Source organism: Desmodus rotundus, chromosome 3 (assembly GCF_022682495.2).
Source record: "Desmodus rotundus isolate HL8 chromosome 3, HLdesRot8A.1, whole genome shotgun sequence".
Taxonomy (NCBI): Eukaryota; Metazoa; Chordata; class Mammalia; order Chiroptera; family Phyllostomidae; genus Desmodus; species Desmodus rotundus.
In genome coordinates, this window is record NC_071389.1 from 36,257,112 (window position 1) to 36,275,762 (window position 18,651).

At 38.5% G+C, this 18,651-nt stretch overlaps 1 protein-coding gene across 3 annotated transcripts in view; it reads right to left on the reverse strand.

Annotated features, from left to right (window-relative positions):
* Nucleotides 1–18,651, reverse strand: part of IFT25 (intraflagellar transport 25) — a 45,509-nt gene that overhangs the window by 14,770 nt on the left and 12,088 nt on the right. For 2 of the 3 annotated variants that reach the window (XM_053919942.2, XM_053919944.2), the window contains exons 4-6: nt 14,076–14,182; nt 12,430–12,498; nt 9,275–9,318 (exon numbers count right to left, since the gene is read on the reverse strand). In XM_053919942.2, coding sequence (XP_053775917.1) covers nt 9,275–9,318; nt 12,430–12,498; nt 14,076–14,182 — 220 coding nt within the window. Of the gene's footprint in view, nt 1–4,517; nt 4,727–9,274; nt 9,319–12,429; nt 12,499–14,075; nt 14,183–18,651 lie in introns of those variants that run through there. The other variant, XM_053919943.2, reaches the window with a different exon arrangement.

Here is an 18,651-nt window from a genome sequence, read left to right on the forward strand (position 1 = left end):
CTGCCTCCTTGGGCTCCGCTTTTAAGGGCTGAGGTATGGAAAGAAGACAGGACAGAGGGGACACAATAAAAATTCTTCAACTTGCCAAAACAACTGTTCAATGCTGGCCCGAGTGTGGGAAGGCATACTGAGCGTCGAGTAGCTGTGAATGTGGTGCGACCAAAGCACACGTGAGCACTGTCCTAAATCCTAAATCCTAAATCCCACAAAAGGAGAGAGTCTGTGAGACTGCAGTCCTCCGCATCACTTTGGATGGTCCTCCAATTCGTGTTTACAATTGCACAGAAACCTCCCGGTTTCCACCAAATAACAGTAGCTGGAACCGAGGAGTTTTCAGAATGATAAAATAGACCCCAAGTGTTCCAATTCAGGTCTCCTCACTTTTATGCATTAGACATCAACTGAGCACTGATTCTTCTTTGGGTGCTGGGTGATGCAGAGATGGACAAGGTCCAGCTATTGTCTCCCAGAAGCTTAACCTCATGGGAGGCCAGATGTACACTGTGATGAGCACAATTCAAGGTGCGGTAGGATGGGGTAGAGCTGAGGTAAAGACCAAATGCTCAGGGAGTGCAGAGGAGAGAGCAATCCTCCGAGTCGGTGGAGCTGGAAAAGCTTTATGGAGGTGGTGACCTCTGGGGTGCCCAGTACTTCCATAGTTTGGTATGGGGACATAGTTTGGTATGGGGACTTGGAGAACATGGGAAGGGAGGAGGGTACGCAAGTGGAGATAACTACACGGGCAAAGTTGGAAAAGAACATGTGGAGCGGACTGCAAGAGGTTTGGGCTCAATTCTAATTCATGATGAAGGGCTTTTCTCTTTGAAGGTGATCTTTCTGGGTCTAGATAGTAAGAATAAACCCGTTCTGTTTGGCTAACATTGTAAACTACTAGTTTGTGAATGAAGCTTGTTAATATGTCCTGTCTGTCTCAGTAGTTTGTAGTCACAACATCAACTGATTTGAAGGAAATACTTCATCATGATATGTCTTTCTGCTTTTGACAGGTTCTCCCCCAGTTCACTTATTCTCTGAGGGTGACGCGCTCTGTGGCTCCAGGCATTTGTTTTGTGGAGCAATGAGCCACACTCCATTCTGGCAGATGCAAGGCACTGCCTTGTGTGCCTGGCAGGGGGCCTAGCAAACCAAAGCACCAACTATCAGGAATTAGCCTATGCCCTCAGAACTGCCTACTGCCTTTAATGTTCCTTCACCTCCCTGGAGTTGGGCTCGCAATCCATTCCTGGCCACAGACTATGTCCTTCATTTCTGGTAAACCGTCATTAATTTAAGAAGGTGTATTAGCCCTGGCTGGCATGGCTCAGTGGGATGAGTACCAGCCTTTGAACTGAAAGGTCGCTGGTTCGGTTCTCAGTCAGGGCACATGCCTGGGTTGCAGGCCGGGTCCCTGGTTGGAGGCCATGCAAGAGGCAACCAGTTGCTGTTTCTCTCACACATCGATGCTTCTCTCCCTTTCTTTCTCCCTCTCTTCCCCTCTTTCTAAAAATAAACAAATAAAATATTTAAAAAGACAGTGTATTAAAGTACTTTATCCAGCACTGTTAGATGTTCGATAGAGGAAGGATTCCAGGATGTCTAGAAAATGTCAAGATGTTTTTTCAAGAGAGATGTAAATCCTGTATTCCCTGAAGTCTTACATGCTCGCAAATGCCAGTCTGTAGTCTTTAAACCTGAAGAATACCTGGCTGGGTTTCAGAGTCTTGTGTTCCAATCTCTCTGCCTCAGAGATTTGTGGACATTGCTCCACTGTTGCCTAGCAGTAATGCGAGCAGAAGTCTGAAGCCCACCTACTTTATTTCTCCTGGCACTTGAATTGCTTTTATTCTGCTTGGAAACCTATTCAATTCTTTCTTTATATTAGAAGTTTACTAACTTCAACAAGACATACTGCAGTATTGATTATTTTATATCAAAATTTCCTGGAATACTGCTATGGTCTAAATGCGTTTCCCGCTCCCCGCCCCCCCAATTCACTCCCTAAATCCTAGAACTCAATGTGATAGTATTAGGAAGTGGGACCTTTGGGAGGTGATTAGGTCATGAGGGCTGAGTCCTCATCAATAGGATTAGTGCTCTTATAAAAGAGGCCCCAGGGAGCTGGCTAGCCTTCCAACCAGGGCAGGTATCCTTTGAGTAAGATCAGAAGTAAGTAAGGAAGCTAGCAGTATAGAACCTAAGGAAAAGAGCCCTCCAGGCAGGAGAAGCTGCAAAGGTCTAAACCATGTAGCACACACAGCATCCTGGCAATCCAGAGTTGGTGTGCAGGTGGAGAGATGGCCAAATGCGGGGGTCAGAGGAAGCCGATGCGGGACAAATGAGACTTTAAAAAGATGATGGGGTTCAGCAGTGAAAAACAAAATAAAGGCTAAAGCCACATATGATTATATCCATTGCTTGAAACTTACAAGGTGAAAATGAGTTTTTAAGGCCTAGGATAATGAAGGTTAAAGGATGCTATTTTTTAAATAGTTTTTAAAAAGATTTTACTTACTTAATTATTTATTTAGAGAAAGGAGAACGGAGGGAGAAACAGAGGGAGAGAAACATCGATGTGTGAGAGAAACATCTATTGGTTGCCTCTCCCACACCACCAACCGGGGACCTGGCCAGCAGCCCAGGCCTGTGCCCTGACTGGGAATCAAATCAGTGACCCTTTGGTTTGCAAGCAGCTGCTCAACCCGCTGAGCCACAGCAGCTGGCACAAAGATACTTTTTCAATATCACAAAGTGGTATTATGAATATTACATGGACTTGTTCTGGGCATCCACAGAACACAGAAACAGAGAAAAAGATTTAGAAATAATTTGTTAGGCCTTTGCCAAAGAGATCAATCAGATAATCTCTGAAGATCCTTTCCAGCAATCTCTAAAGCTTAACACAGTGGTTTTCACACAAAGAATTATTGACATCTCAGTTTAGGAAGCTGGCAGAAAGCAAATCCACAGCATTTCAATGTATTGAACATGAACACAATTGCTCTAAGTCACCTGTCTTCTCAAGAACCTTAGTGGCTACAGAAAAAATATCTGAAAGTATTAAAGGCTTTCTGTGATCTGGCTGAAATGTACGGTTCTAGTCTATTCTTTGCTCCTGTCCAACTTACATATTCATCATTCCCAAATGTATGTTATGAAAAAGTACTCACCTTCACATCTGATCACACCAATGTTGCTCTTGGAATACCTTTCCTACTCTCCTCCATTTATCTAAAAGCTACCTTACCAAGAGTAAATTGGTACAACAAACCTTGGTAAGCAATTTATCAGGAAGTTTCAAGAGCCTTAAAACTGTTCCTAACTTTGAGTACTCCCTTTCTGAAAATCTCTTCTACAGAAATCATCTGAGAGGCAGGCAAAAAATTTATGCACAAAAATATCCTTAGTAGCATTAAACTTATTTTTCTGTTATGAAGAATTTCAGGTATACATTAGAGATTAGTATAACAAAACCCCATATATTCATCACCCAGATTCAATGATTTGTTGCCACATTTGCTTCAACTAACACTCTTTCATTTACTTAAGTATTTTAAAGAAAATCCCAGATATCATGTAATTTCAATCCTACATACTTATATGTGCATCTCTAAAAAATACAGGCATTTTCTTACAAAAGCTTAATGCTAGCATCACACCTAGCAAAATGAGCAATAGCAGTCCATAAGCAGATTTTCAAATTCTTAAAAATGTCTCTTTTCAGTTGGTTTGCCCAAATCGGTATCCAAACAAGAAACACACACGGCATGTGGTTATTGGAGCTTTCACATCTCTTTGGATCTAGAGCGGCCCCGTTCCTTCATCAATCACCACTTTTCAGGACAATGACTTGGAGACCCAGAGAAGAGCTGACGTTGCAGTACAAGTCCAAAGGCCATCTGGTGGCAGAATTCCTCCTTGCCCAGGAGAGGACAGTCTTTTGTTCTATTAAGATCTTCAACTGATTGGTTGAGGCCCACCCACATTATAGAAGGCAATCTGCTTTACTCAGAGTCCTCCCATTTAAGTGTTAACCTCATCCAAAAAACACCCACACAGAAACGTCCAGAATAATGGACATCTTTGGAAAGAAAGAAGAAAGCCTGCCTCTTCTCTGAGGTTTTCAAATCAGTACAAAATAAAATTAAAAGAAAAAATAAAATGATTTGTTCCATAGGGCCTAGCTCAAGTTCCATGACCACTGCGAAACCTTCCCATAAGTACTTTCTCTTTGCTGCACTTGTACATCGTGTGCTGTCTATACACTACCCACTTAGACCTTTGCATCAATCAATAAATGCATTTAAAAATTAATGCACTGAGACCTGAAGGGTCCCCTGTTAGATGCTGTGGGACACAATGTACTATCAGTTAAGTTTCATGTACAGTCACTTCCTTGATTAAGCTATAGACTGAAGCAAGAGCTTTCTGACGTTCTCCATGGTGGCCATCGCTGCTGACCATGACACCAAATCCTTTGCACCAAATATTAAAGAGAAAAGAAATAAAAACTGAACAGATGATACAAATCCCTTTAATAAACTATATCAAAGACAACTTTATTTTTAAATAAATATGTTGTCAAAAAGCACATAAAGTCATTTTGTTCTAATTACTAAGAGAGATTTGAGACTGCTGTCCCCTCTGCAGAAATGCTATACACAGCTGCAAAATGATCAAAGGCTGATGTAATAATGAATCTCAAGTAAGTGGTGTGGCCATCATGCGCCTGCAAGGGAAAATCAATATGAATGCTCTTAGCAATTCTAGTTCACTGTTAAGCAGTTAGCAGAAGAAAGGTTTGATGCAAGAGTAATATTCTAAGTACATAACAATATATGATAATATTCAGAAGAGAAGCCAGTCACATGTAACAGTACAGTTGTTCTAGTTCAGTTCTAGTGTGTATCAGCCAAATAGCAGCCTTGCTTTGACATAAAATAGCAGATGGAGCTAAAAATTACAACCGTATATTTCTGATCCATGTTTTCAAAGTGGCTTTCTAAAGTATTTTTCATGATAAAAGATTTCTTTGAGTGAATGATACCTCAGAATATGTTACCCTGGAACATTACTATAATTTTACATAATTTCCCTGGAAAGCAATTTGGCAATATATTTTTAAAAAGCTATAAATGCATCTATATCCTTCAACCCAGGATTTCCATTCCTTGAAGTTTAAACTTAGAAAATAATTGAGAAGGTGAAGGTCCTGGTAGTGGGAACATGCATAAGAGGTCGCTTGTAGTATGACTTACAATGACAGAGGGATGGAAAGGAAATTAGTTAGCATTTGCCTATTTGCATACATTTGACCTTTTTTCTTTTTTTTACATCTGCCACTTCATTTATTTATTTTTATTTGCATGATGAGTTGAAACACATCTTTAAGGGTATTTTCACTTCCCCCCACCCCTAACATGAATCATTCAAGTAAAACCAACTTAACTATAAAAATACAGCCAAGTAAAGGGAAAGTGGCACAACAACCCAAGAGGCAAAGGTTCAGGGGAAGATGATAGGTGCAGTCTGCATATACCATTACATATGTGCCACAGGCATATGCATACCATGTGCATATTCGCCCGTTCAGGACTGCCTCCCCAGAGGGCAAGCACAAGGACCCCATTTTAAGATGGTGTTTCAACTTAAAGCTTAAGGTTAAAAAGAAGAAAAAGAAAAAAAACATAAACAAAGAAAACCCCATAAACCACCCAGCCATAACCACCTTCCTTAATCAATTATAGGAGTTTATTTTCATTTTATAAAAAGATTACCATGATAAAAAATACTGAGGCACAACCAAAAGAAGGACAACAACAAATTTAAAAACAAAAAAATAACCAGAACTGCCAGAAAATCACTATGTAGAAGTCTGACAACCAAGGAGCTAAAGAAGAAACATTCATCCAGACTGGTAGGAGAGGCAGAGATGGGCAGCCAAGGCGGAGAACATGAGGCAAGACAGCAGTTGGAGGACTGGGCTGGGGAGCTGGCAGCTCGTGGACCCGGCAGCCCCACATTTGCATGCAGATAAACCAGGAGGAACAACTGGGGAGCCAGACAGACTGAGCAACCGGGAAAGTTTCCAGCACAGGGAAAGAAAGCCTTACAACCTCTGGCTATAAAATTCTGTGGGGGTTACAGCAGCAGGAGAAACTCCCAGCCTCTCAGGAGAGTTCACTGGAGAGACCCACAGGATCGTAGAATGTACACAAACCCACCCACCCGGGGAATCAGCACCAGAAGGGCTCAATTTGCTTTAGGGTAGCAGGGGAAGTGACTGAAAGCCTCTGAGAGTTAAGCAAACAGCACTGTTCCCTCTCTGACCCCTCCCCAACATACAGCACCACAACGTGGGTTGCCCCATCCTGGAGAATACCTAAGGCTCCCCACCTTACAACATAACAGGCACACCGAGACAAAGAAATATGGCCCAAATGACAGAACAGATCAAAGCTCCAAAAATAGAACTAAGTGAGGAAGAGATAGCCAACTTATCAGATGCTGAGTTCAAAACACTGATAGGATGCTCACAGAAATGGTTGAGTGTGGTCGCAAAACAGAGGAAAAAGTGAAGGCTATGCAAAATGAAATAAAGAAAAATATACAGGGAACCAATAGTGAAGGGCAGGAAACTGGGACTTAAATCAACGATGTGGAGCAGAAGGAAGAAAGAAACATCCAACCAGAACAGAAAGAAGAAACAAGAATTCAAAACAATGAGGAGGCTTAGGAACCTCTGGGACAACTTTAAACATTACAACATCTGAATCATAGCGGTGCCAGACAAAGAAGAGGAAGAGGAAGAAACTGAAAACTTATTTGAAAAAATAATGAAGGAAAACTTCCCCAATCTGGCAAAGGAAATAGACTTCCAGGAAGTCCAGGAAGCTCAGAGAGTCCCAAAGAAGTTGGATCCAAGGAAGCACACACCAAGGCCCATCATGATTACATTAGCAAAGATTAAAGATAAGGAGGGAATCTTACAAGCAGCAAGAGAAAAGGAGACAGTTACCTGCAAAGGAGTTCCCATAAGACTGTCAGCTGATTTCTCAAAAGAGACCTTGCAGGCAAGAAGGGGCTGGAAAGAAGTATTCTAAGTCATGAAAGGCAAGGACCTACATCCAAGATTACTCTATCCAGCAAAGCTATCATTTAGAATGGAAGGGCAGATAAAGTGCTTCCCAGATAAGGTCAAGTTAAAGGAGTTCATCATCACCAAGCCCTTATTATATGAAATGTTAAAGGACTTACCTAAGAAATAGAAGAAGATCAAAACTATGAATGTTAAAATGACAGTAAACTGACAACTATCAACAACTGAACCTAAAAAAACCAAAACCAGAAACAAACTAAGCAAGCAACTAGAACAGGAACAGAATCAGAGAAATGAATATCACATGGAGGGTTATCAGCAAGGAGGGGGAAAGGGAGGGGGAAGGGGGATAATGGGGAAAAGGTACAGGGAATAAGAAGCATAAATGGTAGGTACAAAACAGACAGGGGAAAGTCAAGAATAGTATAGGAAATGGAGAAGCCAAAGAACTTATATGTATGACCCATAGACATGAACTAAAGGGGGGGAAATGCTGGTGGAGGGGGTGTACAGGGCGGAAGGGAATAAAGGGGAAAGAAAAATGGGACAACTGTAATAGCATAATCAATAACATATACTTTAAAAATAAAATATATTGAAAGTTATTTTCTTATCTTATATATTTGTAAAGATAATAGAATTCAGAAGTTTCTTAGAAAACAGACCAGAAATGGCCATAATATTAAGTTTAAAAATGATACAAAATTATTCATTCATTACTATTTTAACTACCGTATTTTGCCATGTATAATGCGCACTTCTTTGCCCAGATTTTTGAGGGAAAAATAAGGATGCACATTGTACATGGGTAGTACCTGAAATACCTTGTATCTGTTCTTGTGTTTTGTAATTGTTTATTACATAAAATTTCTTATATCATAATATGTTCAAAAATAAATGCTAAATTCCTTTATACAGCAAAAAGCAAGTATCTAAATATAAATAGAACAAGAAAAAATATATAAAATAATAAAAAATATAAATAAATAAACAATTGATTTAAAAAATTAAAATGAAAGATATTTTTCCTGAAAGTTTGGGCCAAAAACGTGGGTGCATGTTATACATGGGAACATGCTATACACGGCAAAATATGCTATCTGTGATGCATATGGTTGACAACTGGAAGAAAGTAGGTGTAGTAAAAGATGTTGTGACAGAGTGATAAAATGATGAGTGATTTTCAGCCTCCCCATCCCCCGATACTATTTCCCAATGCTCTATAATGATGTGAGTCTCCCTGATCCATAGTGAGTCCGGAAGCAAAGTATTCAGCAAAGACTTCCTAATCATAACCCATTGGTAAAGTTGGATAAAAATAGTAAGATAAATTCAGTCTAATCATTTTTCAACACCTCCAACTCCCCTTCCTCATCATTGGGCACATTTGGGGGGTAGAGAAAAGTAACACGGTTCAAAAACTTCCAAACAGACTCTTTTAAAATACTGATTTCATAGCAGCTCCCAACAAGCTGTGATAAAGGAAATTTAATGGACAAGATACCACTTTAACCCTCATTTCAAGAAACCTTTATTAAACAAACAATGCCACCAAAAACCCCCACCACACATTCATTTTTTCCCCATTTTTGTGTTTGTCTAAAACCGGAGTCTGACAAACTAGCAGGAACAGAGAAACTCCTGATGAGGCAGCAGCTTCCTCATCAACGGGCATTCATCCCACTTGACAAGCAAAGCCCAATGGAATGTTGTCCAAAAAATGCTTATTCTCTTTCCACCTCATCTCTCTTTGGCTTAATTGTTGCTGATCCTGTGCTCCAGTTCCCCTCATCTGAAACTCCTTTGTCCTTTCGTAATTAAATTAACATCCAATTTTGGCATCTCAACCTTTTTCTGTTTCCTATTCTAAAAGGCCTACACAATCAAATGAAAGAAAGCAAAGCAAGTAAATAACTCCAATAAAATTATAACAAAAACAAGTAAGTGAATTTTGTTTTATCCTTGCTGTCATTCTGTCTGTGAATAGATAAAAGCCTAATTCATGAATGCTACATTTAGACTATAATATTATTGAGAATAACCTCTATTGATTAAGTACAGAAACCATAATATCATGAGAGTATTTATTACCTTTATGACTCTAGAGATCAGTTTAAAATTTAAATATATTACACTGGCTAAAGATAATGTTTATCTCTACAAAGTTTATTTACTTACCATAATTTCTTCATTTTGAAGCTGCCCCTCTGTGTGTACTAGATCTAAAACATAAGTTTAACAGAAATGAGTTAGGGCTCAAGTACATGAGGATCTGCTACTGAAATTTATGTTCAGCACAACATGATGTCTGCTAAACTACAGTTAACTCAGATTCACCAGTGTCCTGGGGTTGAAATTTAACATACAAATAGAGATATCTGATATAAGAAAGTATGAAAGATAAACTATTTATGAGCCATAAAATATCTCTAGTGACTATAAACATATGGAAAACCAAATGGAAATTACGGTAAAGGAATATAAAGTGAGGGATTAATAAAATGTGAAAATCCCTTTCAAGGGTCGAGCTACTAACTGCAATTGCAAGCCTGAGAGGAGCCGTTTTATTGTTCCCACAGGCAATGGCTAGAGCTCAGTTTGTCCCAATACATTTTTACTCTGATGCAGAATGATGCTACCCATGAGTCGATCTTCTCTGGTATCCAACTTTAGAAAACCTTTACTCATATGATTTTAGGACAGGTTAGCTTATTTGGTCATGAGTTAATAATATCAAACATTCTTTTGGAAACATGAAATATTGGTATAATAAGAAATACTGACATTATTTAGAAATTAATTTCACTTGTATGAAAATAGTGTACATAATTTTAAAAGGCACATACTATACAAAGGGAAGTCTCTGGGGAGTAAGATTATGTATGACTTTCCTTCTGTTTCCTAACCTCTCTCTGAGGTCATGAAAACCAGGAATCCTCTGCTTGACCTCTCCTGTCCTCCAGTCCTGCTCCCTACAGGTACATAAACATTTTCAATCCTTTAAACTTTTCCCCTTGGAATTATACTACGTTTATACTCCTTTTCTTGTTTTAATAATTTTTTACTGACTTTATATTACGGTTGGTGAAAATTTAGGTCTCTTAAACTAATATCCTCTTCCTCCTCCTCCAGTAACTTGTCCCTCCTGCCATCCTCTCAATTTTGAAATCAACACTAGATGTCTACATTATTGTTTATATGCATGTTATTTGCTGCTGAAATAAGTAACAAATTATGATCACATTTTCTTATTCGACTCCTCCTTAACCACAAGTCAATGATAACGTCTTTTTCCATTTGTTTAGTTTTTTAATTATGAAATATTAGAAAATTTCAAACAAACATAAAAGCAGACAGAACACAACTCCTATATATAACTCGTCATCTAGATTTTGCAGTTACTAATATTTCACCATACTTGACTTGTCTCATATCTTTTTTTTACTAAAGTGCTTTAAAATGAGTCTAAGACAACATATTTCACTTCCAAGTATTTGATTATCCATCTCTAAATAATAAGGATATGTTCTTACATAACCGCAATACCTTATCACGCTAACATTAAAAATAATGCATTAAGCCCTGGCTCATGTGGCTCAGTTGGTTGGAGCATTGGCCTGTAATCAACGGATTGCAGGTTCGATTCCCAGTCAGGACGCATGCCTAGGTTGTAGGTTCATCCTGGTCTGGGCGCATATCCCTGGTCTGGGCACGTATGGGAGGCAACCAACTGATGCTTCTCTCTTGCATCAATGTTTCTCTTCCTCCCTTGCCCTCTCCCTTCCTCTCTCTCTAAAAACAATGAAAAAATGTCCTCGGGTGAGGATTACAAAAATGCTTTATTATCACACAGTACCCAGTCTATATTCAAATTTTCCCATTGCCCCCAAAATGTCTATTTGTAGTTGATTTATTCAAATCAGCACTGTCTCTGTTAAATTTGAGCTGCTTTCTCTCCCTTGTGCACATGTTTTTCCCATGCCATTGGCTTATAGAAGAGACCAGGTCAGTTGTCCTGTGCAATGTCCCACATTTTGTCATCTCGCTTCTCATGGTTTCACCTAATTTGTTCCTCTAATCTGCCTATTTCCTATAGCTTGGAAATTAAAGCTAAAGGCTTAATTATATTCAGGGTTTGAGGCCTTCATCAAATGTCTGGTGATCTTTGGCTGTCTTTTGTTACTTATGAATACATCATTTGAAAACTACGTGCATGAGCCAGGCTCGGTGAATAGTGGACTTCAATGGGGGGACTGGGAAATGAGCTAGTCTTTGTCCACATCCACAGACCTTTTTTCTGGGGCCATTCACTTTCTCCAAAAATAAATCCTCTCATCTCCTGGCTCGGGCTGTATTCTTGGTTGCTGTCATAAACCACAAAGCACAGAAGGAGTTCCTACTATTCAGTATTTAGGCTTCTACCTAAATCCCTGTTTTCACCTCCATGTCTCATTCACTCTCCCAACTATGCCTGGTCTCCCTGAGTTCTGAGCCTAAACATTCAATGTGCCTTGGGGAGAACAAAGTCATCTCTTGGGGTGGTTTATGCGAGGAAGGAGTGGTCACCTAGCTTTTGGCAGTGAGAGAAACTATCTAGGGTCCAACAACTCTGTATATTGATATTCAACTAATGACCCTTTTTTTCTGGTTTATGTCTCACTCACACTTTGTTACCATTTGCCTTCAAGTTCTACATGTATCTGGGGGTCTGTTGGGCAAATTGGCTTGCTTCTCCTAAATTTTCTCCTTGGCAGGCACTTAGGCTATAACCTATACCCTTCAGCTACAGAAGTTACTTCTCCATTTGTATCTTCCCTTCCATAATATATATTGATCTCTCACATCTGCTTTGGTCTCCTGCTTTTTGGTTTGTTTATTTTTTTGTCCTTTTAAGGTTTATGCCTCTTTTCATTCCTTTACTATTATTTTCACAGTATTTTGGAAAGGAAATGAGATAGACACAGGAAGGCAATATGAGTTTAATTGGAGGCTACAAATTCTGCTGCAAAGAAATCCAAAAACTAGTATTTATTGTTTGTCTGCCACATGGCAGACGTTTTGTTCACAAAAACCATAAATGGTAGGTATCATCTCCATTTTTCAGATAAGGATTCAGAAACTCAGAAAAATTAAGTAACGTTACCAATTACACAACCAGTAAGTAAAGAAGCAGTCTTATATTCAAACCTGGGTTTTTCTAGGCTGTAAATATGTCACAGGAGTCATGCAGGTCATCATTTTTCACCTAAATGCAGACTGACTGGAAACACAGAGTCAAAGGCAACCGTCGTCTCCCTCGCACTCAGAACAACGCTGGTGAAACAAGCACATACCTCTGTCGATCCACTGCTCAAAATCGACCGGCTCATTAGACGTGCTCTTCTCAATCCTCAAAGTGCGCACTGGCATTGTAAATAAACAAAGTAAATGATGTATTAATTATCGAACGGATCCCATGTCATTATCCCTATATTCCTGTTTTTCCTTTAAGACTGTCAGGATTGGTGAGACTGCACAAAGAACTGGGGTCAGGAACACCACGTTCAAAAATCACTCACTCACCCTGTCTCCGTAAGTCCCTATGGGGAAATGCAGTCTCACGTCACTGTAATCTTGCAAGTGTGTGCAAACACACAACACAGTGCTAGGGGAGCCTTTTTGAATTTGGTATCATACAGATATTTTTGTATATGAATATTTGTAGTCTTGGGCATACATTTTTATCTTTAGGGAGAACTTACTATGTGTCAGGCACACTTACTCATTCACTCTTGACTACAGCCTTATGAGAAAAGTATCGTTCACCTACTTTACTGATGAGAAAGCAGGCTTAGAGAAATCGGGCAACTCAGAGATGTTAGGCAAAGTGTTCAATGATAAAGAGTTAGCAAGTGCCAGAGCTGAAATTCAAACCTGAGGTCTGTCTGACCCCAGAGCCTCTATAAGGAATGACTGAAGAGAGACAATAGGAACGCAGTCACCTTCCTTCTGCACTGTTTTTTCTCCATACCCTTGACCCAGCTTCAGCTCCCCCAGATCCATTCTTTCCCTCCTCTGTTCCCTGGGGAGATGAGCGTTGTTCCCTCACTTGCCCTCTGGCTACTGGTCAGATCTGGCCAAGGGGAGGGGCTGGGAGGACACCGGAGAGCAGTGGGGAAGTGAGGTCAGGTTGTTTTTTCTCCACTCCCTTCCTGCTTCAGGGCCACGTCTTTGACAGTGGTTGTGTCCCTTCAGGATTACCGCTCCTGCCAGGCAGGCCCTCATTTACAGGCTCCAGCTTTCACGGGGCTCCCATAACACTATTTCCCCCACCGGGCCCAGGGGTGGTAATGACTTCCCGCTGTAGCCAGTTTCTGGGCGTCTCACCATCCCTGATTTATTCTCTTAAGTCAGAACATAATTTTGTAAGTAGTCCCATCAATAAAATCTCTTCATTTGAACCATCTGGAATGTATTCTGTTTCCTGCCACAATTCTGTCTGATATACTTTATCCTTACATAAACATAAGACAGGATTAGAATGATATTCCAATGGGAGATTTCCCCCCTAAATCCCTCAGAAAATGTCATTATTAACAGAAGAGTCAAAATTATCCAATGCAAATAATCAGGGTTATCAGATATTCAGAAAGAATTTGACAGAGAACCCCAAGCCAAATGAATCTTTAATAAATATATCAAGGAACCTAGCGTTCTGGCAAGCTGGCTTCTTATGTTCAAATAGGGTCTTTTGCCAAAGACTTTCACATAGCAAATTGCATGGAAATTATTATGTGCTTTGGAAGGGTTTCAAATCTGCAGTTTCATGGAGTCTAACTGTGCTCAAGGCAGTTAAGCCACGCTCCTCACTCTCCCACCTCAATAATAAAGCTGGATTCCATGCTGCAAAGAAACATTAATGCTTGCCAGAGTTTACATATGTGCCCTCTGCCCATGGAAAAATTTTAAAATTATGAAAATTAATGTATGATTTGCTTACCAAAGTAACTTCGGATTATAAGCTTTTCAATTTTTATGTGTTTGTGAAAACAAATAATGAACTCCTGGGGAAACATTCCTGTGGTAGTCCAAAATGTTTCTGGATTCCTATCGTTAATTTGTAAAAAAGAGAGAGAAAAATAGTCAAATAAAAATTAAACATTCACAACATTCTAGTGAATAAGTACTTTAAAAAAATAAACAAGCCCTGGATTTTTACAGTCCTTTTCTAACCATTCATTCTGCCTCTAATCTTTCCCCAACTTTCATAATTCTTCTTTTTCTACTACCATATATATTCTTTAAAAACAGAAATTATGTCACTCCTGTCTAAAACCTTCAGTGGCCCCTTATTGTCTATAAATCTAAATGCCTTAGTATGGCATTTTATGACTCTGTAAATAATTATCTGGTCCCATCATTAAAATACTATATCGTGGCCCATCACACTATCAGCTCCCATTACTGTACTCACACGGGGCCAGTTAAAATGCTGCAAACACATCATGCAGACTCATGCTCCCGGGTTTTAATACTTATGTAATAAATCCCAAAGTACAATTTTTTTTTCCTATTAAGTGGTCAATTGTCTTTCAAAAAACTTAAAATAAAAAAGGTTGTTTTTTATATTATCTAAATAGTTACCATTTCCAATGAACTTAATTTCTTCCTGTAGGTTTGAATTTCCATCTAGTATTTTACGTTTCAACCTACAGAACTTCCTTTGACAGTTCTTGTGATGCAGGTCTACTTGTGATGAATATGTCTTTATTGTATCCTTATTTTTGAAGGATATTTTAGCTGGATACAAAATTCTGCATTGACAAGCTTTTTGGGGGTAGGGGAGTCTCTCTTTTTCAGCATTAAATAATATTGTTCCATTGTTACCTGGATCTCATTGTTTATAATGCAAAGTTAGCTATCACTGGTACTATTGTTCCTCTGTATTTAATGTATTTTTTTCTTCTAGCTATTAAAATTTTTTCTGTATATTTTTAGCAGATAATGATATGGTCTCTTTGTATTTATCCTGCTTAGGATTTGCTGAATTTCCTGGATCTGTAAGTTAGCATTTTAAAATAAGATTGGGGAAATCTACCCAAAAAGTAGAAACAACCCAGATATCTATGAGCTCATAAATGAGTAATAAAATGTGTTATATACATACAATCAAGTCTCATTTGGCAATACAGAGGAATGAAGCACTTAGATGCACTGTAACATGGGTAAAGCTTGAAAACATGTAACTGAAAGAAGCCAGTCACAAAAGACCACATATGTCTACTTCCGTTTACATGAGATGTCTGAATAGGCAAATCTAAAGAGACAGAAAGTAGATTAGTGGGTGCCTAGGGCTGGCGAGGGTAGGGGAAATACAGGGTGACTACGATGGGTTGCAAGGTGTCTTTGTGGGGTGATAAAACGGTCTAAGTCTGATTGCGCAGATGGTTGCATAGCTCAGTGCATATACCGGAAGCCAGTAAACTGTACACTTTAAATGAGTGAATTGCATGGTATGTGAATAATATGTCAATAAATATGTTATTTAAAAAAAAAAGAAGGAGAAGAAGAAAAAAGCCAGGTTTCCTAACTCGTAATTCTGAGTTTTTAATACTATGCTTAATATTTTCCAATTTTTCAAATTTACATTTATACGGCTTTAAATACTTATTTAAGTAAGTTAAATGATGTTTAATTGCCCTATGTTTTTTCCTTTTAATGAACAAAACCAATAAAATCAAATAGTATCTATAGGTATGGATTTTAAAATGACATATTACTGAATCCTCTTTTTTAAATAAATTATATTTATTTATGTATTTATTATTATTGTTTTTATCCTCACTCAAGGACATGCTCATTGATCTTTAGAGAGAGGAGAAGGGGTAGAAAAACATCGATTGGTTGTCTCTTGCACGTACCCAGAATGGGGACCCATCCTGCGACCCAGGCATGCGCCTTGACTGGGAATCAAACCAGTGACCTTTCAGTTTACAGTACAGCTCTCCAACCAATTGAGCCACATTGGCCAGGGCTGAATCCTCATACTTAATGAAGTAGTCAAAATAATTTTCTTTTTTATTTATTTATCTTAATGCTCACCTGAGTATATATGCTTATTGCTTTTAGAGAGAGAGGAAAGGGGAGAGACAGACAGACAGAAAGAGAGAGAGAGAGAAACATTGACTGGTTGCCTCCCGTACATGCCCCCATTGGGGATTTAACCCATAACCTAGGTATGCGCCCTGACTGGGGATCAAACCTGCAACCTTTTTTTGATATACGGGCGACATTCCAACCAACCACGCCATCTGACCAAGGGGAAAATAGTTTTCTTTGAAATAAGGTTTATAGCTAATGACTGTTTAGTACCTATTATCTCACATGACTTTTTTCACAACTCTGAGCTAGTCAGAGAAGTAAGGTATTCAGAGAAGGTGGTAGTATCCCCATTTTGCAGACCAGAAAACTGAGACTCAAAGAGTAACACATTTACTCTTAAGCCCAAGATAATACGTACAGTTCACTTACCCAGGAGTTGTAACTGTAAATCTTGTATTCTTCTACATCATCCAAAAAGAACGCATTCTATTCCTCTACTTTTTCTCTTAACTTATTGTATGTTCTAGTGCAGAACTTTTTTCTCCCTTTCATTGATACATTAAATGCCAGAGGAAAAAGTAACTTTAAGGGCAAGTAAAAATATAATCACCTTCTTTAACTCCTATTTCTGGGAAAGGGAGAGTTGGGGACATTGTCCAGTTGGGGCAAATTTATAGCACTGTTTTCTCCAAATAATTCTATGGTTACTTCCATTTCAATAAACCAATTTATGAGGAGAGAAGAACTTTTCATATCTGCTATATAAAGTCTAATTTTATTTGTTGGACATGCATATAGGTTAAAAGTCTCTGATGTGCTCTCTTCACTTACCAGGTCAGTAACTTCTTTTATTCCGTGTGGTTTTCGTTACCAAGGGTTTTGTCTAATCTAAAACATATTATGTCCTTAGTCACTATTCATTGATATGGACTGATATGGAAAGATCTCTATTTCTGGCAAACAACTTAATGCAAATCTTTATAGGTCTATGTATTCTTATAGCAGTTCCCACATTAATTTTCCTACTCCAAGGCGGAGTGGGATAAGTAACTATTATCCGAATTTCAGAAAGTAAAAAAGTAAGAAGGATTAAGAGGTACAGGCAAAAAGCAGGAATCAAGTTTTTGATGCAAACCTGAAGTCTGAGTTATAGTGCAGTACAGAGAACCCCAAACGAGGAGTTAGAAGACATGAATGTTAATCTGGATTCTGCCACTTGGTTATCTGTGTGGTTTTGTGCAAGTCATGTTACCTCTGACCATCTTTTTCCTCATCTTTGCAATGAGGTTGAAAATACTTTTTTTTGTTGCCTTATTCCCCAAGCTTATAGTGTCTATCAATAACATATCATCTATGAAATTATAAAGGCTTATGCAAATGTAAAGTAACATATGCACATATGTTTGTATGTGTGTATATGTATGTGTGTATATAAATACTTAGCTACTTTCCAATATTGTTAAATTTGACTAATATTTGATGGCCTAATTCAATAAGCTACTCAATATGTATTTTAAGACATTGTGGAGTTAAAAATGAACAAGTCACAGTCTCTGACGTATAAGAAGTCACTGTTAAGAAACAAACATTAAAGATAAATAATTATACAATAAAGGAATAAATAAAGTGATAGAGGTATCTACCAAATTCTACTGGATTCCAACAAAAAAGATAAATGCATCCCACCCGAGGGAGAGGGAGAGGTACCAGAGCGAATATAACTACTGGGCTGAAAGGAAGAGGTGAACTGCTCGTATTTATCTACACACATGGGCTTCACAATAAAACCCGAAGAACAACAAGATCTGTATCATGATCGGCTCTGCCTTCAATAGTTAAACTAGTACTTGACCTCTTTAGGCCTTTCTTACCACCAGTCTAAAATGAAAGGTTTAGATAGATGAACTCATAAGTCTTCCCAGCTGTAAAATCATATGATTCTATCAGTCAAACTCTGGTCACTGTACAAATACCAAGGAAGAGAACTCAAGAGAGTGATAAAATAGCCAGAGTTATCCCATTAACTATTTTTTTCTTGGAATTTTAAAGTTTCAGAACAGTACTCATGTACCTAGAATAAGCTCTAGCATGGTGAAGAGTGGAAATTAAAATATCAAGAGGTCAAGAACCAAAGAATGCTGGTGGATAGCCCGATAGTGAAGCATCCAGCTTAGCAAAGACGTTGCTTAGGCTAATAAGGAAATAGGCAGTGGACAGGAAATTACAATGTTTATACACCTATTTACTAAGAAAAACTTGAAATAAAACCGTAACTAGACATTAAAATCTATACTTCCATAAAATGAGGTTGTTGCTGTTTGAAGTTTTGTCTTGTTAAACTACTCCTTAAAAAACTATTTGTTAAGGTCAGTTTAGGAATTATCAAGAAAAGGATCATAACTGAAATATATACACCTGAACTTGTTTCAGAAATGGGACCAAAAGTGGATATTGTCAGGTAATCTACTTCACCA